Consider the following 25,923-nt stretch of genomic DNA (forward strand, 5'->3'; position numbering starts at 1 on the left):
AACATGTTGAATCGGCCATGCATCGGGTCTGGCAGTCGGACCAAATAATCACTCTGATTGGCTGTTCAGCTAGCAAATCAGTGCATGAGAAGCGAAGCGGAAGTGAGGGACGTAAACAAACGATTTAAGAAGGCACACACAGACTGCTATTCATTTTCATCTCATCATGGCGATCTGGAATGATGCAAACGAAGACCTGCTCATCACCTTGATCCAGGAGAGGCCAGCTCTGTATGATATTACGGAGAAAAGATACTCTTCTTCTTCTCTGTCTTCCGGTTGTTGCCTCTTTTGAATGACGAATACACACTACCGCCGCCTGCTGGTAAGGAGAGTTATTGCCACTCATGCACTGAAGTCGGTGCGGTGAGTTCCCGTGCAACACATGGCCAAAACGCAGGAGAACACGGCCAGACAACAGCCGACTTCAGCGTCGGCTAGTCCTCTGGTGACTGCTTGGTGTGTCAGGGCCTTAACATTAACCATGTGGTAGTTGCCATGCACATTTTCCAATAGCAATGTTCTGTTGATAGGGTTGAAGAAAAGAGGACTGAGAATGAAGCCTTCTACCTCCCACGAAGTCCCCAAAAGTGCCTAATTGTCTGTTTTGGGCAATACATTCCAAGAGAACACCTAATCAGGATTTGGGGAAAGGGGTTAAAACTGAGATTGAGGCTTCCTGGAAGGAAGTGCCACTCTCAATAGATTTGAAAAAAGTTTGTGTTTGTGTGTTGTCTTTGTTTTTTCCCCTGGGGGTAGTCAGTAAAGAGGTTGAATGAGGATGAATGACAGAGTGTGAAAGAAAGAGTTTGTGTGCAGCGTTCTCTGCTAAGCTCCACACAGGACCTATCATTACCAGATGTCACAGTGAGGGTGGCTGCCAGGCGAATCACTGCTTATTGCTTTAAACTACGTCTCTCTGCCTCTTTCTCTTCGGCTCCTTCCTTCTTTCTTCTTTTTCCCTCGCCCTGTCTCCCTTTTCCTGCCCTCTCTCTCTCTCTTTTTTTCTCCCTCGTTCTCCATTTTCCAGCTGTTTTTGGAGCACACAGCAAGAACCAGGGAAGTTCTCCACCAATTGTTTCTGTCCTCAGAGGAGCTTGGCGGTCGGACCCTCCCTCCTTCTATCTCTCTCCCCTCTCACTCCTCTGTCTCTCTCCCCCTCTCTCTCCTCCCCTTGTTGTGACAGAGCACACCTGCTTGATCTTGGCTGCACGGGCTCTGAGTCCAATTACCCCATAGGCCCTCGCAGCCACTTCACAGTCTCATCCCCCCCACTCGACTGGATTTTTGGGAGTCAAGCTCATCTCTTAAACTATCTTTGCCTTGCTTCAACTGAGAACAGGTATGTAACTCCTTTATCTCTGACATAAGAAGAAAGTATGAGTAAAAGTGGGTGAAATTAGTTTTTAAAAAAGAGAGATTAGAATAGTCTTAAGAGAATTTTGCTGTAAGGTGACCTTTTTTATGACAAAGTCTAGTATTCCTTATTCAAAAGTCAGACTGTTTGCTGATGATATGTTATATGATTTATGTTTGTGAAGATAAGAATCCGCCTTTTACTCTTTGTGTAGTTTGTTAAACTGGGATTGAGTATGTTTGTTTCACCTCTTCATAAACTCATGTATGTATATTACGTATATGTTGCCAGGTCTTGTTCCCACAGCTCTCTTGGCTTTGAGATGAGAGACCTTTAATCATTTCCAGTCCAATCTGCATACAGCTCAGTGAAAAGAGCAGCAGCTATAGTGAAGGGGGTGTGGTAGTGCAGTTGATGCTGGTACCTCACTCCTCTGCCAAAAAACGTATTATCCTGACCCGTCGTTAATCTGCAAGGTATTCAACATTAAGTGCCATATGGTGTGTTCAGCATTTATTCAGATAGCATTTCTAACTTTGTTGCTTTTTATTAAAAGCATTTGGACACAGTGTTTGTTGATTGTTTGGATGCAACCCATATGGAAGTGCATAGTTTTGTGAGTGAGCTGTTTTAAACATGGCACTCTGATTTGTATTGCTTACATAAAGACAAGGGTGTGAGTGAGAGGAATGCATACAATTAAGATTCTAGAGAGAAGACTTTAGTTGGAAGTTTGGAAAATACTTTTGTTGCATTTATTTGTTCCCTTTCTCTTTGTTTAGCTTTCTTTCGTTCTTTTCCTCCATTTTTTTCTTTCCCTCTGGCACTCGTACATTCTACAAACAAATGAGGGGGAAAGAAACTGAAACAACAATGAGGATTTATTTGTGTTTATTCAGCTCATAACTGCTTGTCAGGACATTGATTTGGAAAAAGTCGTTTTTCCTGCTTCTCACACTTTCCATTTCAGCAGTTCACTTGAGAATACAACCAGACGATTCTAACCCCAATCTCTTATCTGTCTGCTCTGCGGCCCTGTTTCTTCTCAAAGTCAAGCTGCCCACCGTGGCTTCGGCTGCTGGGTTTTTCACAGGAGCAGAACAGGAACTAAATTGCTAGGGGCAACATAAAGTGAGAGGCTTTGAAGAGGCAAAAGAAAAAAAGCTGTACCTGGCAACGCACAGTTCCATTAATCCCGTAATGGTACAGCTTCCTCTATCAAAGGGAGGACTGAAGGCTTCCCGGCAAGCCACCACACAACTCTTAGCTATAACTCATTACATCCTCTTTGCCAGAAGGGAAAAAACCTAATAAGGCTCAGCTGCTCTGAATTGAGTGGAGTGAAACTGAACAAGGGAAAAAGTGAGACAAACAAACTAGAATGCAAAAGTGGGATTTATAATAAAATACAGACTACATGAAGGCATAAACACAGTTCTGAAATAAACTCAGAACAATGAAAGTACTTCAGTAGTTTATACTTCTAAGCTGAACTGATGTTTAACATTTAAACCAGACATGAGTGAAAGGAAGGTTGGAAGGAGACAAGGCCCAGATTTGCTCTCAAGGCTGCATTTTTTTCCATCCGGATTTCAACTCTCTGGGTCAAGAAGAACAATGGAATTTAATGGACATCAGCCATGAAGGCTGTTCCCCCCATTGCTCACTGGAATAACAGAAAGTTCCACATGTCAATCTTTCTGGCCAAAGGTTTAAAGGTCAGACAGGGAAAGAAAATACCATAAGCTCGGGGAAGGAAGGAAAAGAGCACAGAAAGGGAGTAGGAGATGGAAAGAGAAGAAAGGTTGGGCAGTTGGTCCACGTCTGTGCAGCGCAGACTGTTGATAATGGGACTGAGGTTGATGGCAGGCCGACAGCTTCTCATGGAACAGCTTAAATGTGGTTAAACCACTCGCTGGCTTTGTCATGCCATGGCTCCAAACAACAAGAATGCTTTAGATCCTTCAATAATAGTTATGGCTCTGACACTATTTTTTCTGCATGAAGAAATGTTACTGATGGTAGTTTCTTGGGCATTGTTGAAGCCAAGAACATCCAATGCAAACACACATGGGAACTTGGATGGCTATTTTCCAGACAATTTGGCCTCTCACTCCGATTACAAAAATGCTTTGACTCTGAAATTGTTTGTTGGCCGTGTCTTTGCATATTTTCAGATACACATGTTCTCACTTATAAAATCCCCTGATATATCAGACATTCATTTAAGAAGAAAGACCACTGACTCCTCACACCACTGCCAAAAGAAGGGCTCGTGAACTCCCTTTTTTACATTTCTACATGAATATTGATCAGGCGTTGGTGTGTGGGAGGAGAACTCATATTTATGTGCTGATGGGTTTACAGGGTCCAACGTGTTTTAAACGTCCTGTGGCCTTGTAAATACCTTTCAGTGATTCATTGCTGACAGACACTGAGCAGAAGCAGACTCAGGCCAGAGAAGAGTTGGAGAGGAGGGGATGGAGTGGAGAAGGGAATACAGGATGGAGTTGGTGCCTGCTTTATTTTCTTCCATTTTGTTGTTAAAATGAAAACATCCCATGCTCAAGTCTCTTTCTTTCATGCTTCAGAAGTTTGAGTGTTGATATGGTAAACGTTGTGCAGATATCTCATTCATTTTCTAAGCTCGATAGTTTCAATGGAAGGCAGTGACAGAGGAGAAGTGACAAAGCAATGGAGGGAAAATTACTTTACTCCCTCATGCGAGCCCTGCTTCCTGTCTGGGAATCATTAGTAATGCTGGGGCCAGACATGGGGGAAAGTGGAGAGAAGGGATGAGACAAAAGAGAGACACGGGAGAATTGGCAAGGTCGCCGACACCACAGTAAATGTCAACCTCCGCCCATTTCTGTTCTCGGTCCGACTTGGGATGATGAATGGCAGGTTTCAGTGACGTGAGAGAAGAAGATAGAGATGGTTCGTGTTGCATTTACCACACATCCTTTTCTGGGATGTGGTAGATTGTAAATCTTTTGAAAATACAGACTAAACCTTCTCACGGCTGCTATTGCTTTTAACTTTTTGATGCATCTTTTCTATATCCACCGTAGTTCCACGTGCAGTGCTTCAACAGGCATCGGCTGACCATTTGAAGACCTTTCAAATGACTACAAATCCGGTTTCAAGTCACCACAGCCTTATTCAGAATTAGACTAAAATCAAAGATGAAGATGTGTTCTTCTGCATGTTTATTTACTCCATTAGTGGGAATGCAGTGTTCCTGCTACATTTGCACTGATTATTGTCAGCCCAGATCTTTTGAATAAAGCCTGTCCCATTTCCATCTTGTAAGGTGTCATACGGTCGTACCTTAGTGTGATGCTCATTTCATAAAAAACTTTGGAGATACAGACTTTAGAATTATATACTTTTAATACCCTATACCCAAATAGTAAAACCACATGTTAAATCTTTACAGGGTGAACATAAATACAAATATATTAAAGTTTCATCTCAATATGTAAAATGTAAGAAATGGTCAGATCATGTTTATTCTAGGCTGCAGGGCACAACAATTATAACATCAATGTCAGACTTCCAGCTTTGCATAAGGATTGCTCTGTTATGGGATAAAAGGTATTCCCCTTATCGATTTGAAAGACATCTTCTTCAAGGGGATTAGAAGTGCTGATCCTGGAGAGATGAACATGTGTAGCAAGGTCAAGTCATGTTCCAGCATGCTGAGTTGGCAGGCCTCGCTTTAGCATGCTCACACACACACAGACACAGACACTGAGGAGGAGTCTTGTGCTCAGTAGATTCTTTAGGTGTGTATATATGTGTGTTTCTGGGGTAGGGGGGCATCATTTTAAAGCAGGCTGTCCCGCAGGGCCAGGTGTGGTGTGTGTGAAATGAAAGATCCAACGCCCTGGGCACAGCAGGTTGTCTCATGCATAGAGGTGAAAGCTGCTAAAGGCTTTGAAAAGAAAATTGAATTTGACAATATCTCCTTGTTCTCTGTTTGGAATTAGAGTGCCCTTCATGTTCACAGGCACGCCTTGGTTGACCATGTACCAATTCATTCACAACTCTTATGTTCATACATAGCAATCCCCTCAATATCCGAATTCTAAATCCCTTAACTCAATTATATGTATACCATCTATAGTTTTTTCTGAAGATGTGTTCACAAATGGTTAGATATTGTCCAATTTTTTTTCCGGAAAATCCCTTATACTCCCTTTCCCTGAGTTTATCTTAAAATCTGGCTTTAATCTCATCACGAGCAAGGCCTGGTCCTGATTATGACTCACAGAGTAGCAGTAATTCTGCAGTCATTAAATGTCCATAGAGCTTAGCTTGAGATCACTCTCGTTCGGTTATCCTTTTGCCTGTCTGGATCACATTAAAAGCTGCTGAAGCATTTATGGACAGAAGTTGATGGATTGATGGCAGCACACATGGAGGGTCATTTGAAAATGTGAATGTGCGTGTACATATTTATGTGCTTTTGGCCATGGGTCAAAGCAGGGAGATAAGGTTCAGTACCCAGGGGTGAGACCTCTGGTATATTGTGTGCATTACTCTTCCTTTAAGCAGAGCTGGTACCCCGTCTTTGAAGATCATTCTGAATGTTCCAACCTGCAAGATGTGCCAGATGTGAAGAGACTAGTAACTTTTATCAGAAGGGATCCACTGACTTTCAAATACTTTCCAGAATTGGCAATTCATGTATTATACTATAAAATAAACGAATCTGGCAACCAAGCTGGATACAACTAACCATCAAAGGTATATACAGTACATTATTTACCCAGGATTGTTTTGCATCCATAACGTCGGCTGCCAAGTATGCAGACAAGGTTTTTGTTTGATTGAGCTTTCGGCTGCGCTTCGATAAGAGAGCCTGACACAGCCAAGATTACTCAGTCGGCTGAAGACTAGAACAACGTGTACTCTGGGTCTACTGTATGTTCAGACCGGAGCTTTGTTTCAACGCCCCCTAAGTACTTCATGTTCCCAAATGGGATAAAATGGCAAAAGCTTGCATGGAAAACTGCATCTACACTTCAAACACTGTCTGACACAACTCTGGGCTCTTAGTGCCGACTTATGAAATCACCTTTTTGAATGATTTTTTTTTTTTCCCGCTTCATAGCAACAGAGTAGAAAAAAGAAACATTAAGAGGCAGAGCTTTCCCATCCAACACAACTCCCCTCTGAATGTAAGTGATTCCAGGCTTTGTCATACTGTATGCAAGCACTGTAACCACTAGACCGAGCTGTACACTGTGTCAACGTGGTGGCTGTTTTGTGGACAGGAACTATTATTACAGCCTGTGTAGAGAATCCCTCTGAGCCTTGATCCCATGACCCTATGTGACCCTAACCTGAATATGTACTGCATCAGTGCATCCCTTCCTCTTGCTTTCCCCCCCAAAGACACACACGTTGGAACACTTTTAAAAATATTTAACCCTTAACATGTATTAGTTTTACTCATTCCTACAGTTTACACATATAAAGATACACACAGCACTTGTGCACTTGATTTCATGCACTTAAAAACCAAATATGTTTGCTTTAACCACAGCGATAAATATGCAGATATTAACTCAAATGACAGAAAGTGATCAAAAATAGCACAAGATTTTCACCCATGCACACAGTCCTTATAAACATGCCCAGAGTCCCTTTCAGGTCTGGCCAACTAATGGTTTTGGATCAGTTTCATCATCTTGGTTATGATGTTCAGGTCAAGGCCTGCCGCAGACCAGATTCTCCCAAATCATTTGTTAGCAGCTGCGGGTAAAGTCCGCCCTTCAATTATTGTGGCACCAAGAGGCAAGGCAAGGCAAGGCAAGGCAAGGCAAGGCTGTGTGTTGAAAGGTGCTATATGAATAAACGTGCCTTGCCTTGCCTTGCCTTGCCTTGCCTTGCCTTGCCTTGCCTTGCCTTGCCTTGCCTTGCCTTGCCTTGCCTTGCCTTGCCTTGCCTTGCCTTGCCAAGAGGGAAGTCAAATTTGGCTAAACGCATGACAAGCAGATTGCTGGGTCTTTAAGACGCTGCGCTTGTGTGTGTGTGTGTGTGTGTGTGTGTGTGTGTGTGTGTGTGTGTGTGTGTGTGTGTGTGTGTGTGTGTGTGTGTGTGTGTGTGTGTGTGTGTGTGTGTGTGTGTGTGTGTGTGTGTGTGTGTGTGTGTGTGTGTGTGTGTGTGTGTGTGTGTGTGTGTGTGTGTGTGTGTGTGTGTGTGTGTGTGTGTGTGTGTGTGTGTGTGTGTGTGTGTGTGTGTGTGTGTGTGTGTGTGTGTGTGTGTGTGTGTGTGTGTGTGTGTGTGTGTGTGTGTGTGTGTGTGTGTGTGTGTGTGTGTAAGGTCAGGGAGTTTTGTGGATCTCTACACTGAGTTTCAGAGGGTGTGTGGATGTATCAACTGTGGCTGTGTTAAGAAATAGAAGACAGCATACATGTAAAGGAAGCAGGACTCTCCCAGTGGCTCCACTAGTAGAATAGAAGCTAAGGACTTTAATGGCAAATAAATGACTACTGTGATTCATTGCTTTTGGATAGAAAATGGAGCACAGTGGTGTACAGTGGCAGCCAATGCAGATGTTATGTATCAGTCAGTGTGGTTTCTTTGTCCATGACCAGAATTTAACCCAGTGCATATTACTTTGTGAAACAGATCTTTTTTGTTTGCTTTCTATTTCTTGCTAACTTTCATTTGGTGCTTCTAGAGCTTGTCCCTGTGGACAGAGTAATATTGTGTAATTATCTCATTTTGGTTTGCGCTAACCCACGCTTAATCTGCTTTGCCTTAAACGGACCAGTGAAATCGCTTATTTGACCACCCTCACAAAATTGTTGCACCAAAGTGTTTAACCTTCCAGACCTCAGCCCTCCACCTCTCACCTCTGCCCTTTGCTTCTATGGACTTCAATAAATGTCCTCCTTCTCTCTGCCCAGTAAAATGATAGCCTCTTCTTTAACAGTAAATGAGAAACAAACAGTTAAGAAGAGTATCGTATTTTCCAAACTAATCATAGACAGACTAGTTTGAAAGTGTATCCACCCAGACCTTTGAACTGTGTGCTCTCGTCCTCAGGCTCCCTGCTCGTAGCGCCATGAGGTCGGCCTGTCTCTCTCTGCTCCTGGTCACCGCCTGCTGGGCCCTGCCCTTCCGTCAGTCCGGCTTTTTAGACTTCATGATGGAGGACGAGGCGGGATCAGGTCTGCCTGACAAGACACCAGATGTCTCTCATCAGGGTCCTTCAGTCCGTTCCTGGCCAGAAGGACCAAAGTGCCCCTTCAGATGCCAGTGCCACCTGCGAGTGATCCAGTGCTCTGACCTCGGTAAGAAACGGGACCGCCCACTGAAGGTTCATACGGTTGTGTGTTTTCCCAAACATCAGTCATCTTGATCAATCGTAGCCCCTTATAGCCCTTCAGCCGAGTCTATTTTCTCAACACGCCTTCTTCCAGTTTCTTGTCTAAAGCAGGCCTAGATTTAGCTTGACAATTGAATGGAAACATAGCTTATGTGACTTTATTGAAATAATGGTTGAGAAATGCAACAACCGTCTTGTTCACATCCATTTCCAATTAAGATTTCAATGAGCTCATTTAAATGGATGGGATGAGGTCAGACCAGTGTCTGCAGTAGTTGTATATTACTTTTATAATTCAGAGTGACATTAATGTTTTAAAAATAGCAAATTGCTCCACCGTCCACCCAAAGCCACAGGATCATTCCGGAGGTATGTTATGTCATGCAAAGTCCTCCAGAGAACATGACTCCGATGTTGACACCTTAAATGCTAACAGATGGTGTGAGATATTTCACTTCCTGTAACAATTACATTATTTGCCCATTTTTGCCCAAACAGCTTTTTAAACATTGTTGGTGATTGAAGGTTAGATTTGGGGATTTGGAAAGTCCCGAACAGTCCCCAATTTTAACAAGCTTATTTCCCAATGTAAAACTTACTCACCAAGGTTGAAACTCTACAATGACTTTGTTGGCTTTTTAATTCAGCGCAATCACAACAATTTACTTCAATGTCATCTTTGTTGTTTGGGGCTTATCCACTCTGTTTGTCTTCAGCTTGAGTCATTTTATACACTTTGTCATAGAAAAGTCCCTGACCTCATTTATTATTGTATAAAAGTGCTTCGCTTTGCAGTTGTGTTTTTTGGCTCTGCTTTAATTTGGAAAGTATGGGCCACAGACTTTAAGGAGGCAGATGAAGGACAGGAGGGAGTGACACAGATGGATAAATGAACAAACTAAAAAGAGCAGTAGACAGACATAACCAGCTCATAACCTTCTGGATTAATAGGCCTAAAAGGGACTGTTAAACTCAGTTAGGCAGGTGGCGCAACAGTCAGAGCAACAGACATGATGTTCAGGAAAAGGCCGGTTCCATTACATCAGTCCTCCAGCGGGCCCCTGTCAGCAGCAGCACTTTCTCCACAGAGCTTTATTCTCAACTCATGCATCAGAGTTGTTGGCTTCGTGCCTGCATCTGTTCACCAGACCTGCTGGCTAGCACGCAAACACACACTCACACAGGATTAAAAGTTATATGTATATAGTAAGGGCACACACACAGGCCTGGGCAAGACAGAAGTATCTGCTCACCATCCCAACGCACCCTCTCGCCTTTGTAGATTTGTCTGAGTTAGTTTGCATCTGGCAGTATGACAGCTAAAACATTCAGGGTAGAAAATGTAGCCTCTGGTTCCGATTTGCTTATATTTGCCAACTCTGTTAGAAAGAGGTTTTAATTATACACAGACTGGCACAACTGCTTAATGTCAGTTGTCTTAAGCTTAAATGGCAAAATCAACAGCCTCACTGATTTAAGAGTGATAATGGAAGATGTGTAGTAATAAATCAAAACATACTCATATTCCATGAGGCAAGCAGGCCATTGGTGATGCAGTCATTAACTCGTCTTTCTCGGACACAGCGCCAGACAAGAAGAGGACATTACATAAACAATGTCGTTAATGCTTGAACGTTTCCAAGATGGCTAAATGAGTACAGCCCAAAGCAATCATCACTTGATTTCCTAATCACCTTTTTTAAAATAGAGTGATTCATAGTGACTATAGTTATGAGTGCCAGACTTAAGGTCACGAGCCAAGTGGCTATCAGCTGAAAAGTGAGATGCTGACCGAGACGTGACACTCAACAATATTTATGTGCACGAGTCAGCTCATTTCATTGTTGTTAGAGTGTTATTTGTGTATGTGTTATATAACCAAGGGTTTGTATAAGAAGTACAACTGTAGTTCTTTTTAATTATTTGTCTTCTTATTTTACGATAATGAATGTTACTAAATGGTGGGAGTAGGTCAGGGCTAGGGCTAGGGCTAGGGTTAGGGTTAGGGTTAGGGTTAGGATTAGGGTTAGGGTTAGGGTTAGGGTTAGTTTATGTTGGAATGTCATTTAAAAAAATAGTTTTATCGTTTTGGTGTTCGCAAGATACAGATAAAAAACGGGTGAAAAGTAAAAGAAAATGTGAGCATCAAAAGCTGAGTCTTAGAGGAACAATAGAAAACAAAGTGTGTGCAAGTATATTTTTTGGGTTACCACAGACGCAGACGACCATTCACCGTGACTCCCAGCTGTCTTCTTTCAATGTTTTCTAAAAGCGATCCACTCAACCTAACAGGCTTCACTACAGATGCCATTTTCTGTGTCACATTAGCCATGACGTTAGGCGATAAAGTCCAAGCTAAACGATTCGACGTGACCTCAGTGTCCAGGTATGCAGTCGCTTACTTACTCCAAAGGAAATGTGTTTTAAAGTCCATTTCCACCATATGTGTCCTAGAGCACATCAAATACTTATTTGGTCCCTTTGGAATGTCATTATAAAACCCATTATTTCCTAGACTCCCGAGATTTTATGGAGCATGCTACGTTGACAAAGCAGACTTTCTTATTTCAAAGTGTCGCTACTGTGAACTCAGTAACTATTTTTCTGCTCATCCAGGTTTCTTATTCTCTGTATTTAAGGGCTTTAAGTTCCAGAAAAGTAAGAAAATACTTAAACAAAGCATTAAATATGTATAACTTAATTAGCAACAATCAAGGTAAAGTTCAGAAAGAAACTTTGGTAGTTCGTTTTTGATCAGATTTAGGCCAAAAACTAATTTCTCACTCAAGAAATGTCATCAGATTTTGTCTTGAATAGTACTTGTGTTATTTGTGCACGAAATATTTAAAATCAACAACTTTTCATTTCAAACTAATGTGAAAAGCTATATAAGAGCTATCTCTCAAATTAATCTCTGAAACTGGTCCAACTTTGGCAGAACATTGTGTCAATTCTCAAATTAAAACATTGAAAATGAAATATATATAGACCCTTTAATATACAATGGACATGATTTACAGATCTATACGTCCTTAGTATTTCGGTAAAACTCTACAACTGATGAAACAGAGCACTAAATACTCTAATCATGATCATAAAGATGAGTAGGTAGCTGTTTAGTATCCATTTTATGTTGAAATCAGAGTGAAGTCACCACCAAACCTCAAGTTTAGTTTCCCATTCTCAATCATTCTGATGTCTGTAAATATATTCACCATCAGGTCTGAAGACCGTCCCTGAGGACATCCCAGCTGACACCACCATGCTGGACCTGCAGAACAACAAGATCACTGAGATCAAGGAGAATGACTTCAAGAACCTCAAAGGACTACATGTAAGAGAACTGTCATCTGCATATGCAGAGTCTCCTGTCTGTGTATCAGTCCAAATGTTATGTAATGGTTTTTGTATGTAACCTTTAACCAAACTGCAACCATTTATCAATATTAACCTTCATGATCCCCATGAGGAAACATGTGTCATTGTTAATTTATTATGTTGTTCTTAACGGAAGAGTAAAAGGGCAAAGCCTAATGGGAAATCAAACAGATTGATGATGTCCGATTTTGTTATCATGAGAAAAAATTGAAATGTGGGAGTAGAGTACAATGTCAAACATTCAACTTTTACAAAAGATTCATTTATTATACATTTACTGAACAGTTTAACTTTATTCTCTGCATTTCAACTTTATTCTCGAAATGCCTGGCACCATTTATTTCTTACCACATAATAGTTTTGTGTACCGTGTCGTCAAATATTTCCGGAACAATTGCTCATTTCACAAACATGGACTGCACTTCACCTCCCAATCCCATCCCAAATTATTTTCCGTCCCCTTCATATATCCTCCACTCCCCCAGTCACCAGGTGCATGGAAACTATTCACCCGTTGGCCTTATACCCTAACGCCTCCAAACTTCTGGAGATTTCCTGCTTGCAATAAATACCTCCGTCTGACGGCCGTCTGTAATGTAACTGGCCTCTCAAGGGAAGGGACCACATACTTCACATTTCCTCGTGAGAGTCCTCTGAAAATGCTTTAGGGATAACTCTGTAGTGGACTTGAACTCGACCCTCTATCTTAGGACAGCAGCTTAGCTCAAAATGTCCTTTTTTGCAGAATCTCATCTGGAAATATTTTTTTCTTTTACAGCCCCATGGTGCATTTGCAGCAGGAAATGTTTCTGAGTGAAAGACAAAACATCGAAAGCCTTTCAAGTGTAACGTTTCGAAATCCAGTTCATATTCCATAACAATGGAACAGTAGACACTGTGAATTCAAATAAGGAACAGACTGAAAATATCCTTTTAAGTCCAGAGTGTTTGTACTCCCCTGGAGAGTTTTGGAGATAGTGGTAAAACTCAACAACCCCAAGATATACTAGAATCTAATCACCCTGGTTTTCTTCCATAAAGGCTCTGATCCTGGTGAACAACAAAATCAGCACCATCCACCCCAAGGCTTTCAGTCCTCTGCACAAGCTGCAGCGTCTCTACCTGTCTAAGAACATCCTGAAGGACATGCCCGCCAACATGCCCAAGAGCCTGCAGGAGCTGCGCATCCACGAGAACGAGATCTCCAAGATCAAAAAGGCTAACTTCGAGGGCATGTCCCATGTCATCGTGATGGGTATGAGAAAAACAATATTATATGTGCAGATATTTATTTGGAAAGCAAGCCGTTTCAAGAGGTGTTATTATTCAGCAGCTGGTCACATTCCCGTGTATGTCTGTGATTTTAAGCATGTATACACTTCAGTGTAAGTGGTGGAAATATTTACATAGAGAGAACCAAGTGTTTAAATATAAAAGGAAACTCCACTGCCAAGTTTCTAGTAGTTTCATCAAAACAAGATTCCCTTTTAGCCTAAGTTAAGGGTTGTTCAACGTGCTGCAGAACATTTGTTTTGGATTATTCTCAAATGTATTGAAATATACATCTCTACATATACTTGACAGTGCTTTAGATGTTTCAGGACAAACAATGTACCCTGTCAAATGGTGAAACATCTCCCTCGGGTCACACTGGGGCCCTTTAAAAGCTGAGAAGGATAAAAACAGTCATGTTTTTTGTATATATTGTTCAAGTGCATCCTTGCATGTGAATAGTACATTTGATTGATTTTGCTTTGGAAAGAAAGAGGCCAGAAGAGAATTTTGCCTCATGGCATTTCAATGTTGAGACAAGATTTACACCTAGCAGTCTCGAAGTGATGACACTGCAGCCTGTTAATGTGTTGTTTTGTAAGAAAATGTGTTCCTCTTCAATCCTTTTTTCACGCTTGTCATTTGATAACTCATCTCTAACTTCTTGTTTAACAAATGACCAGTTTCATTTTGTTATTGCTGAACTAAAGTGTGGATTCAATCATATTAAATGCAATGATAAGATAACTTTAATCCCTGACCAATCCGGAAATCTGGCGTGGAGAAAGGCTGCGTTGCAAAGACAAGCTATTCTGTTGCCCAAGACGTTGTTTACTCATGAGTCAGCTCTTTGTTTCCGTAACACACCCGGAGAGGGATGAACTTCACAGATGTGATCCGTTCCGGCTGTTTTCTCGTGTTTCTCTTCTTTTTGCTCACAATTGTTTTTCTTCTATTCATTTGTTTTAGAGCTCGGGTCCAATCCTCTGAAGAGTGCAGGAATCGAGGCCAATGCTTTTTCTGACCTGAAGAGGGTCTCTTACATTCGCATTGCAGACACCGAAATCACAGAGATCCCCAAAGGTAAAGCGCTCAATTTTATTTCCACAATTAGTTTGGCCTAATACAAATTGTATCCAGGGTCGACTAAAAGCCTCATATCAACAGAATGCATGGTGGATTTAAGTCCACAGCAAAACTAGAGACTCAACATAAACAAAACAAAACTGCATGGTCATTCAAAACTAGCCTGTCTTGGGGAGGGAACATATCTGGTAGTGTTTGCTTGAATTATACCTGAAACCCTAACCCTAACCCTTGGAGCTGAAATGTAATTCCAACTTCCTGTTTATACATCAAAGTCACTACATAATGTAACTTACTGTTAATCTTTGTCTTGTGGGTTGCCAGGTCTACATAATGTAACTTACTGTTAATCTTTGTCTTGTGGGTTGCCAGGTCTGCCCATCTCTCTCTCTGAGCTCCACCTGGATGGAAACAAGATCTCCAAGGTGACCGCTGGCAGCCTCCAGGGCCTGAAGAACCTGGCCAAGTAATAACAATTATGATTCTCTCTTAATATATAGCATTATTAATTCATTATAAAAATGTGATTATTTAACTACTTTTAAACAGCTGTCACTGTGGAGCCAATGTCATTGTTCATCAACTTTTTCCTTAATTTTCAAATATTCTCCTGCTGACGTATGCTGTGTTAACATGTTGTTTGACTTTTTTTATAACATTATTACATAAAATGTAGATATAGATCTATTTAAAGTTAAGAGTTAAAATTTGACAACATTAGCCACCATACAGTACTTGTCAAGGACCAAGTGGTTGTAGCCGAAAAAAGTTACTGTTTAGTATTTAGCAAGAGGACTTAAATGACATACTCCCCTTTGGAAACACAACTTCTGCATTTCTTATTCTGTTTATGGTATCAGTTTTTCGTTTTCTCATCCTTTCATTCTCGGGTTTGTCATAAATGAACTTCACATGGAACAATAGTTCTCGTATAACCGTTTAAGGGATTTACTGTTAAAAACGTAAAGGTCCCATGTCATGCTTTTCCGGTTATTACCCGTCCCCTTGTGTTATGTAGCTTTTTCTGCATGTAAACGGTCTACAGAGTCACAAACCCTCAAAGTACACCCTGTAGCGAGTACAACTCTAACACAGAAAGACCTGTCTATGCTGCCCCAGAACGCCTCGTTGGAGATTTCTCTTTTTCCATTGTTTTCTTCCTGGGTACAGTGACGTGCCCATACCCAAATGGACCCATTGGTCCAAATGGACCAATCCGTGGAGCCGTTACGTTACGTCCGCGGAGTGGTTAGGTTAAGGCCACACACACACACACACACTCAATCTTTTCTCAGCTGCAGCTCCGCCGATTTCTTCTCTCTGAGACGGCGGGACGCGGCGAGGCTGTGAGTCGGTGGGTGAGCACACACACAAACTCCCAGCCAGGCTGCGGGTGTGTGTTCGGGCTGGGTTTCGCTGTGTCTCGCTGTCTCGCAGACAGCCACTGGGCTCATAGGGAGGGGGGGGGGCAGGAGCTCCAACAAGCCGTTTAGGACAGAGAGTGAATACACATACTATACAGAGATGCTGTATGAGAAACCAATGTGATTTTGGAACATTGCACAATATAAATCTATTCTAGTAGACCTCAACAATGGAATTATGATCAGTAGAAATGGCCATGTCATTTAGACCTTTAAGGGCTAAACACAGTTTTTGGATAATCAAAATAACTGGTTTGCTTAGATAAATGTAGACTCACTGTGTGTTTATAAGATTACTGCTCATTGTGCCAAAGATAGTATACCGTTCTTGAACAATGAGGGCTTTGATGCATATGTGGATGTTGGAGAGGATATGAGCGGAGGATAGTTTTTATTTCCCCTCTCTCATAATAAAAGATACACTGGGAAAGTAATAGCCTTAATGACAGCTGTAATTCCTTATCTTCATTTCCTCTGTTTGGGGATCATGTTGGCAGCCAGAGACATGTCATTAACCTGTTAAGCCCCAAGCCTGTTTTTCAAGTCTCAGGCTCGAAAATGACATTTCCAGAACAAATGACCATAACTACACTTCTAAAAGGGGAAAATTAATAATATTTGTTCTCAAAGTAATGATAAACCTTCAAGTCTTCAAGTTCCTGCTTTCTCAACTCGCCCTTTTGTTCCTTGATCTTTTACACATAGCACTTTTCCATGTCTCATCTTTCGTATTTTCTCCGCAGGCTGGGTCTGAGCTACAATGAGATCAGCTCTGTGGAAAATGGCACTCTTGCTAACGTCCCCCACCTGCGAGAGCTGCACCTCGATAACAACGCTCTCACCACTGTTCCTGCAGGCCTGTCCGACCACAAGTACATCCAGGTGTGTACTGCATTTTAATTACTGTACTTGTATATCTGCTATTAATCATGGTTTGAATAACAACAGCTTCACAGGAAGATTGGTATCACAACCATTTAGTTCCAGCAAATGACCTCTGCTCGAGCACTATAGTTACATGTGTCATTATATTACAGTAAAAAAACAGTCAGCTCATTTTCTCCCCTCTCAACTATACTGGAAGAGTTTACTTTGTTGCTTTTTTGCATTTGATTTGTTTAGGTTCACACTGCCCAATTACAAGTCAACTAAGGCTTTCATAACCAAAGCCACATGGATTCATTTAGTTTGTCTTTTGGATAAATTGTTGATAGCCAATCATACTAAATTGTTACAGATTTTAACAGTAGGGGGGAGTGTAAACAGACTTGGTTCAATGCCCTTTAGTATGGCCATCCCATAAAACCTTTTAAAGGGACATTTCATGTTGTTGGCTCGGAAAATATATTCACTACTGCTGAACTAAAACTGCACACCTGTCACACATCTTTTGTGGTTATTTTCTGAGGTTTTAATTGCATTGTTCTCAGCAGTCATAACTAACCAAACTATGGTCAAAAACAATAGTTTGGAGAAATACAGTAGGGCCTAACAAAGTTGTGCTGAACTGGATTCCCCCCCTTACAAATTGGGACAATGAAGTAGTCATATCAGGTAATACTAAAAGACGAAGGGTGTATATATGAATGTCTGAATATTTGAAACTCGAAACCAGCATTTTTTTAAAGTAGGATGTTAAACCAAACTATAATATCACATTGTAATATTAGGACAGGCCAATAGACTAAGCGTTGTTAGACATGGAACTATTTTTCAAGTTTTTGTGATCTTCTGCATACATTAAACAATTTCTGTTGTTTAAGATGGCGATTTTACTTTGCTATCACTTTTTTCAATTGTAAAGTTGTCTGTTTTTGGACTTCTGACGCCTTTGGAATCTGTAATTAGCATTATATTGTCAGCCCCAGTGAGCGGCATGATTAAGGCTACTGTGCTGCAAACACAATGCACAGCTGCTTGGTTGTTTTTAGCCATGTTTATATATGTTTTTATGTGCTTCTGTTTTTAAAAACATGTAGGCTTGCTTGTTCTCAATGTGAAGCAGCATCAATCTTAGTCATTGTGAAGTTTTCCCACAGTTTTAAGTTAAACATTATAGAGCTATATTATTCAGTGGTGACATGTGATTATCTTCTTAATGCACTTCCTCTTCAGTGACCAAAGGATGTCATTATTTAAATCCCTTCTCTAGGTGGTCTATCTCCATACCAACAAGATTTCAGCTGTGGGAACAGAAGACTTCTGTCCTCCTGGCCTCAACCACAAGAAGGCCATGTACTCTGGCATCAGCCTGTTCGGCAACCCCGTTCCTTACTGGGAAGTCCAGCCCATCACCTTCCGCTGCGTCTTCGACCGCTCCGCCATCCAGCTCGGCAACTACAGGAAGAAGTAGAGCGTCCCGCGCGCCTCCGCAAGGAAGTGTGTGTTTGTAAATGATTGTGTGAAAGTTTTCTAAGTATGCATGTTTGACTAGAGCCCCACAACACTGACCCCCGGCAACACTGCCTCCCCAACAATTGACAATGCCATTATTCACAAAACGTTAGTGGACTTAAACACAACATATCATTTTTATTGTAGCTTAACGGTTGGTGCAACAGTACACGGTTTACACAGCAAATACCAGCATACTACGGTGATGCTCTCACACACAGCACATCATTCATGGAAATAGCTAGGCAAGCACTAACATTGCAAATATGTTCTTGCATACATGTTATTTTCATTTAACGGATACATTGAAATACAGATGTGATTTTTAACCAAATGGAAAATGTTTAAAAACTTACTTTAAGTCAGCTTTCTTGACCTTGAGCCATTGTATGCATTTTAAGAAACCTGGCCTGTAGAGCAGGCAGCAAGGGGTTAACTTGTGTTTTAAAATACCTTTAACAACTGGTATACTAGAATGTTCTAGATATTACCTGTGTACTAGGAATAGCATTCAGAGTGTATTATTACCTTGAAAGAACTTTGAGTTTCTATTTGTATTGTTCTCAATTCAAGGGATAAAATCAACCGTGTCTTCTATCACATTGTGATTTCTTGTGCTGATTTAGTTTTGGGTGTTTTTACATTTTTTCTTCATCACACCTCCTATCTTGTTCCTCCTCCTAGTGTATGTTGTTCCATACAAAAAACAAGGTGAAAATAGCTTATAAAAATGTAGAATAAACCATATATGTTTTAAACAGAAGCCATTCCCAAAGATTTATATGCATGCTCTTGTTTTTTTTCTTGCAACTTGAACCTGATGCTTTGTGGAATCCCTTGTTGATGCTTGTCTGTATCTCACGCTAGTTTCCCTGTCATTTAATTTTTCCTTTTTCAAGAATAATTGGATGGTGTAGGTGGACCGGCATGCCCACTGCAAATATGTTGGTGTGAATGTTGTATGTATAGTCGCTGTATATAAATGCTGTATTAAAAACCTCTCGTTTTACTTAAAAGGCACAAGCACTTACCATAGCTCAGACTTAATATATCAGCAACAACGGTGTTCCTCTTTCTTTCCGGAGCAGGGGCTCCAGCTAAGGTCTCCTGAACAAAATAAAAATACTAATGGAAAAAGTAGCCGTTTTTGATGGATGTAATGATCACATTTAATTGTGGATGATGTGAATGATGATTTTTGCACTTGGTCACTGGATGGGGCCACAGTAGCTACAGCGCTCAAAGAAAGATGGCTGCGGCCTACTGGCAAACGAGGTCAAGAGGAGGCACAGGTTAAATGTACTGAGGAACAGGTGAGACATCTTGATGATAAAGAACAAACATATTCATTAGGTGAAGGTGCAGACACATAACTATGATAAAAAGCTTTTCAAGTTGAAATGTCCAATAAGGTCGCCATGTTTGACCAATCAAAAATATTCAAATGTTTAGAAAATGTGTTTTTTTATTGCCGAAATATGGCTTGTAACAATTAGGCGCCATGGACACTTTTAACAACCAATTATCAATCATTTATACTTATATCAAACACTATGTCTTTTAACTAAAGCACTAGTTCTTCTGTTAACAATTCGTCACAATTAAAGGTATTACAAGATTGAGACTGTACTATAGGTCTGACTGATTCTACATTCTATGTACGTACAAGGGGGCCATTGCTCAATTTGATGTGCTCATTTTATCAATTTAACTGAGACTTAGCTACCTTTGCTTTAATTAAATCAGCATTAAACAATACATTAATTAAATATGTGTAAATTACACTGAAAAGAAACCTTTTTCATAAAATATGAAATTATATAACAAATGGTTAACAACATACAGTACTTATTCCAAAGTGCATCCTCCCATTTATTTTCTGAATTCCCTTATCCTGTGTAGGGCTCAGGGGGGTGGAGCCATTCCCAGCATGCATTGGCCAAGAGTCAAGGTACATCACAGGATGTACTGTACACATTTATAGGACACATATGGATCTAATAGTCCAACAACGTGTTCAATTTAAAGTCTTCAGTCCACCATGTCTATGGTTTGGGAAATAAAACTGACACAGAGAGGACATGTTGCTTCACACAGCTTCTATAATACACAATCTTGCTGTCACTGGACAAGGTGAATTAATGAGCCACTCAGGGATTCATCATGTAAAACGGGAAGTGAAATGGTTGGGTGGAAGGTCTAAAAATGGTTATGGTAGATTATTTTTGCTTCCAGCTACCTCTGCAGGCTCTTATTCATTTTGATGGGTTGTGTGGTCTGAGGTTAAAACAATATTTGCACACAGACCATTCCTGGCCTCTGAGATTTATAATCCTTCAGTCATTTAAAAGACTGTAATGGGAATATTTAGGTTAGAGAAGAAGGAATGGAGATCCCTTTAGACGTGTGGTGGTCGAGACTCCTGCCTCTGGAAACAGGTTTTATGGTTTACCGATTGTTTTTATTATATTGCATTGCATGGCTTAGATGTGATACATGTCAATAATATGGCATCGGATAAAATATATTATTAAATATTTGTTCTTCTTAATGGGGCAGTTGATACCAAAACAATTAGTACATTACTGCCACCAACTGTTTATTCTGAACACATTCCTTTCTGTTTCTTAATTTATCATGTGTTACTATTGTTAGACACATAGACCAACCAAACACATTTTAATGTAAGAAAACTAAAATAACATTTGAGTTTAAGAGTAAATGATAGCAAGAAAATCTGGGAAATTAATTAATAAATGCTTGGGTAGAAGTCGTAAATGATGTAATGTGTGTCATAAATGAAGACATTATAACAGATTTTGTATTTATTCTTCAATTTATGCACGTTGAACGTTGGCACTTTTGGCCCACTGCTTTCCTTACTAAACATTATTGGTGCGTGGCGTTAAATTACGTATAAACAAAAGGCATAAACCGTATAGAGATTTAATGAGTTGTGATTGGCTCAACATTCTCCCCCTCTGATATGTCTTGGGGGGGGGGGGGGGGGGGTGAAAAGCATCAGTGTTTGAGCTCTGGCTCTCATCCCAACACCTCAGTTTGAAAAGCAACGTGAATGTACTTCAATCTGTTGCCCCCATGTGGTGGCTATTAGTATAGCACTTAATATTCTTTGTCTCTCTCCCCCTTCACACACTTGCAAAAGCCGTTGCAACTTCATGTCCTCATCAGACGTCTATCTTTTATAGACCATGGTCACTTACACTTATTACTTTAGGCCCATTGCCAGTATTTGTGTGTGTTGGTGCATGTAGATTGAGGTTACTGTGAGGAGAAGTACTTTGAAAAACAATTCAGTTGTGTGAAAATTATGTATCCATCAACTGAATTCGTAGCACATGTACACTCATTGCTTAGTGCGTTTTTTGTGTGTGTGTGTGTGTGTGTGTGTGTGTGTGTGTGTGTGTGTGTGTGTGTGTGTGTGTGTGTGTGTGTGTGTGTGTGTGTGTGTGTGTGTGTGTGTGTGTGTGTGTGTGTGTGTGTGTGTGTGTGTGTGTGTGTGTGTGTGTGTGTGTGTGTGTGTGTGTGTGTGTGTGTGTGTGTGTGTGTGTGTGTGTGTGTGTGTGTGTGTGTGTGTGTGTGTGTGTGTGTGTGTGTGTGTGTGTGTGTGTGTGTGTGTGTGTGTGTGTGTGTGTGTGTGTGTGTGCATTTCAAGTGCCTGTCTTGTGGCATTTAGGAAGCCAAAGAAAGCTGGGCAGCTTCACCGTGTTGAAAGCAAAGACTGGTGATCCTGCCAGAGAGCATATGTGATACACATTCATGCAGAAGGTTATTTAAATCTGCAAATCCAAACTATCTTATGCAGCCTACACACCAAAGCCTGTGCTTACCTGTCTATATATATATTAAATTATGCAATCAAATTCTCCTATCAACACCTCAAAATGTGTTAAGCCCTGTTATTACTGTGTTTTACTGTTGCATTTGAAGAAAAAAAAAACGTTATGATCATCCCTTAATTTAGAGATTGTAAGAAGATCCAGGATAGAGATACAGGTAGTTTAAACACAAATGAATAATTGTGTGAAGCAGATCTTCTCGTGTGATTTTAGTGTCAGCACGTGTGTGAGAAGATGAGAGAATCACTTGGCCTGCATCGAGATGAGCCTTTAAGTTTTTAAGTGCAGTGCTTACCACGTGCCACATGGTAGGACAGAAGGTGATGTCTGGCTGCTGTCTGAGATTTTATTAGAGGCCTCTCTGTGTCCGTGCCAAGAGGTCCAAGAATATCCCTGTTTGCAAATATGCTTGCTTAGGATCTCCATCTGTGTACCTCTGTCAGAGCATGTGTAGCCCTATGTGTATCTTAGTTGTAACGTTTTTTTTGTCTGCTCGTGCGCTCGTATTTATGTGTCTTTAAATGTGTCTGTGTGTATTGTTGACATGGAAGTTAAATTCAGAGAGGATAGTTTACACTGCACTCTTACAAGTGACAGATTGTTTGACATTTCAGTGTTTCTCCATCCATCCATCCATCTTCTCCCGCTTATCTGTGGTCGGGTTGCGGGGGTAGCTGTTCCAGCAGAGAGCCCCAAACTTTATTTTCCCTGGCGACATCAACCAGCTCTGACTGGGGGATCCCAAGGCGCTCCCAGGCCAGAGAAGAGATATAATCCCTCCATCTGGTCCTAGGTCTACCCCTTGGTCTCTTCCCAGCTGGAGGTGCCTGGAACACCTCCCTAGGGAGGCGCCCAGGTGGCATCCTAACTAGGTGCCCGAACCACCTCAACTGGCTCCTTTCGACGCGAAGGAGGAGCGGTTCAACTCCGAGTCCCTCCCGGATGACTGAACTTCTCACCTTATCCCTAAGGGAGACGCCAGCCACCCTGTGGAGAAAACCCATCTCGGCCGCTTGTATCCGCGATCTCGTTCTTTCGGTCATGACACATCCTTCATGACCATAGGTGAGGGTAGGAACGAAAATGGCCCGGTAGACAGAGAGCTTTGTCTTCTGGCTCAGGTCTCTTTTCATCACAACGGTGCGGTAAAGCGACTGGAGATTGGATGGCCCTAAGTAGAGACCCCCTCACCCCATACTCCTGCAGCACCTCCCACAGTAACTCCCTGGGAACTCGGTCATACGCCTTCTCCAAGTCTACAAAACACATGTAGACCGGATAAGCGTATACTCCCAGGCCCCCTCCAGGATCCTTGCGAGAGTAAAAAGCTGATCCGTCGTTCCACGACCAGGACGGAATCCACATTGTTCCTCCTCAATCTGAGGTTCGAAAATCGGCCTGACCCTCCGTGTTTCTCTTTATGTTTTATCTATGTTATATAGGCTACTATATATATTCTTAGTTTTATTCTTGATTTACTAGTTCTGCTAATCAGCCGTGCAGGAACGTGCATGTTTTACGTGAATGTTTTGTTCAAATAAACTGCACTAATGCAAAGATTAACGTTTATTCTAACAACTGATTATAAAACTAATGCAAACATAGACATGAGATAGAGTTTAACATTATTGCAACCAGTTACCCTAAATACTAATTCGTATGTCAATAATCTCTTAGCATAATATGCATTGATATATTGCCGGTGTGTCCTTGGGCAAGACACTTCACCTGAACTTGCTCCTGTGGGTATTGTCCACAGTTTCTGACCATTGCATGTATGATATATGTGTAATGTGTGTATATGTAAAGCGCTTTGAGTCATTGTAAAAGCGCTATAATAAATGTAAGGAATTATTATTATTATTGAATGTTTTCCTCATACAATGTTTACTAATGGTTTCTTGATTGCAGACAGAGAAAGACAAAAGCAGCTTTTCAAATCTAACCAGCAACCGTCAAAATGACAATTAGCTATTATCGTGCTAGCTGGTGTTAGCAAGCTAGTAATTAAGCTAACGTTAGCTCTGTAAGGTGGTTGGAATTGCTGCCTCTGACTGGCTCCTATGTTGACTATGTGACTCATATTGAACAAGAACACGGATAACTGTAATAGCGTGCAGGAACACACTTTTTTTTTTAAACACAGCATTGTCATTGTGTAGAGCTAGTTAATCTTAAAGTGGTATGAACGTTAGAGTAAAAATGGCACATTAGACTGTGGCTTAAGTCCTATGTAGAGCAAACATAACCCTCTTTGGCTTCTTTACATGATTTCAAACTGTTTATTTTCACTTTAAACATCACAAGAGAGATGGTTTTAACGATGAGGACTATTCAAATGTTATTAGCAAACATGAAGCTGTCTTGGTTGATGTTTTTTTAGTATTAAAGGTCACCTATTATGCAAAATGCACTTTTTTACGTCTTTTATGCATAAATATGTGTCCCCGGCAGTGGCGAGCCACCAGGGCCCTCTAGGCCCTCTCTGACGGACTAAGATATTCTACTAAATACATAATATTTAAAAACATTAAACGTATTTTTTTTTTTTTATATATATTTAAAAAACATATTTTTAGTAATATTTTTCATTAGTTTTACCAAAATAACTTGATTTAATTGTATTTAGAATAACATTTTCAAAGAAATAAATCCTTCGAATCTGCCTATTCAGTCTCTGTTTGAATGTGAAGGGTTAAATGAAAGAAGCTTGTCTCTGCGAGGTGAAGATAGGAGCTGATTGGTGGTTCTGCTGTAAATTCACAGAGGGCCCCATATAGTAACTGAACGAGAGAGTAATGTCAAATGACAGTACAATTGATTGACCAATCATATCTTCCCTCTAAATGGGTGGGTTTTATTATCGCGGACTTTATGACAAGTTCCGCCCGCTGTGAAGCTTTTCTTGTTTCCATAGCAACAACAACTTCCTGACAACAGCATAAACTCGCCTTCAAAATAAAAGCATGCCAAATTACACTTAAGACATACAACTGCAACGAAAGTAACAAACACAATGCAATATCCTTTTCCATTTCAAAGAACACGAATTGGGTTATTTACAGGTGTTGTTTTGTGTGGTAGAAGGTTGCTTCCATTGATGCGTTTTTTCGAGGGAAGGAGTGGGTGTCAGAGGGCCTAGGTATAAAAGTCAAGGCTTGCCACTGGTCCCCGGTGTGTAAGGAGACTCACAAAGTGTCAGAAAATACAACCCTCTCTCTTTTCCTCTGTACCCACATCTCTAAAAAGAGGGTTACAATGGAGCTGATCCAGATTTGCTGCGGTCATGACGTCATTACTAAAATGTGGGCTGGCTTAACGTTGAACTCCTGGCAACGTTCCGCCCACCGTCCAACCTTTCGTCCCCATGTACAGTCGGCTAGCTGAATCCCCTCCTGCAGCTGTGTGTCTGTGTATTCAGCAGGATATCTACGGGAGGGACTTAAAGTGGAGTAAAGTTGTTATATATATAATACATACAATGGCACTGTTCTAGCGGTAAACACTGAATAAAGAACATGTCAAGCTATGTGCTGTATCAGAAACAATGCGCAACGTGTTTTGGAAGTAATATGACCTTTGTTTACATTGGTAAGCATCGCTAACACACAGAGCTAACGCTGTACTGGAGAGAATATGTGTAAAGAAGCCGGATGCAAAAAAGGTACTCACCTTGTGGTAAACTTGCGAGAGAGAAAGCTTTTGAGCTCCATACTGTTTCAGAAATAATGCTTGATGTGGTTTGGAACATAATATGGTGTTTAATCACGGCAGCGTTTAGCTGAGTTTCTGCTGGTAGACAGCCTT

At 41.0% G+C, this 25,923-nt stretch overlaps 1 protein-coding gene across 1 annotated transcript; it reads left to right on the top strand.

Annotated features, from left to right (window-relative positions):
• Positions 1-877: 877 nt before the first annotated feature.
• On the top strand, positions 878-18,853 carry dcn (decorin). The gene is made up of 8 exons (XM_034074690.2): positions 878-1,342; positions 8,420-8,667; positions 11,924-12,036; positions 13,122-13,335; positions 14,322-14,435; positions 14,811-14,904; positions 16,606-16,744; positions 18,015-18,853. The coding sequence occupies exons 2-8, from the start codon at positions 8,439-8,441 to the stop codon at positions 18,213-18,215; spliced, it is 1,104 nt and encodes a 367-aa protein (XP_033930581.1). The 5' UTR covers positions 878-1,342; positions 8,420-8,438; the 3' UTR covers positions 18,216-18,853.
• Positions 18,854-25,923: the final 7,070 nt, after the last annotated feature.

This window comes from Pseudochaenichthys georgianus, chromosome 23 (assembly GCF_902827115.2).
Source record: "Pseudochaenichthys georgianus chromosome 23, fPseGeo1.2, whole genome shotgun sequence".
Lineage (NCBI taxonomy): Eukaryota > Metazoa > Chordata > Actinopteri > Perciformes > Channichthyidae > Pseudochaenichthys > Pseudochaenichthys georgianus.

Coding starts and splice junctions, on each gene's coding strand:
- dcn (XM_034074690.2), top strand. CDS start 8,439: ATGAGGTCGGCCTGTCTCTCTCTGCTCCTGGTCACCGCCTGCTGGGCC. Junction 12,037..13,121: donor AGAACCTCAAAGGACTACAT/GTAAGAGAACTG, acceptor TCTTCCATAAAG/GCTCTGATCCTGGTGAACAA. Junction 14,436..14,810: donor AATCACAGAGATCCCCAAAG/GTAAAGCGCTCA, acceptor GTGGGTTGCCAG/GTCTGCCCATCTCTCTCTCT.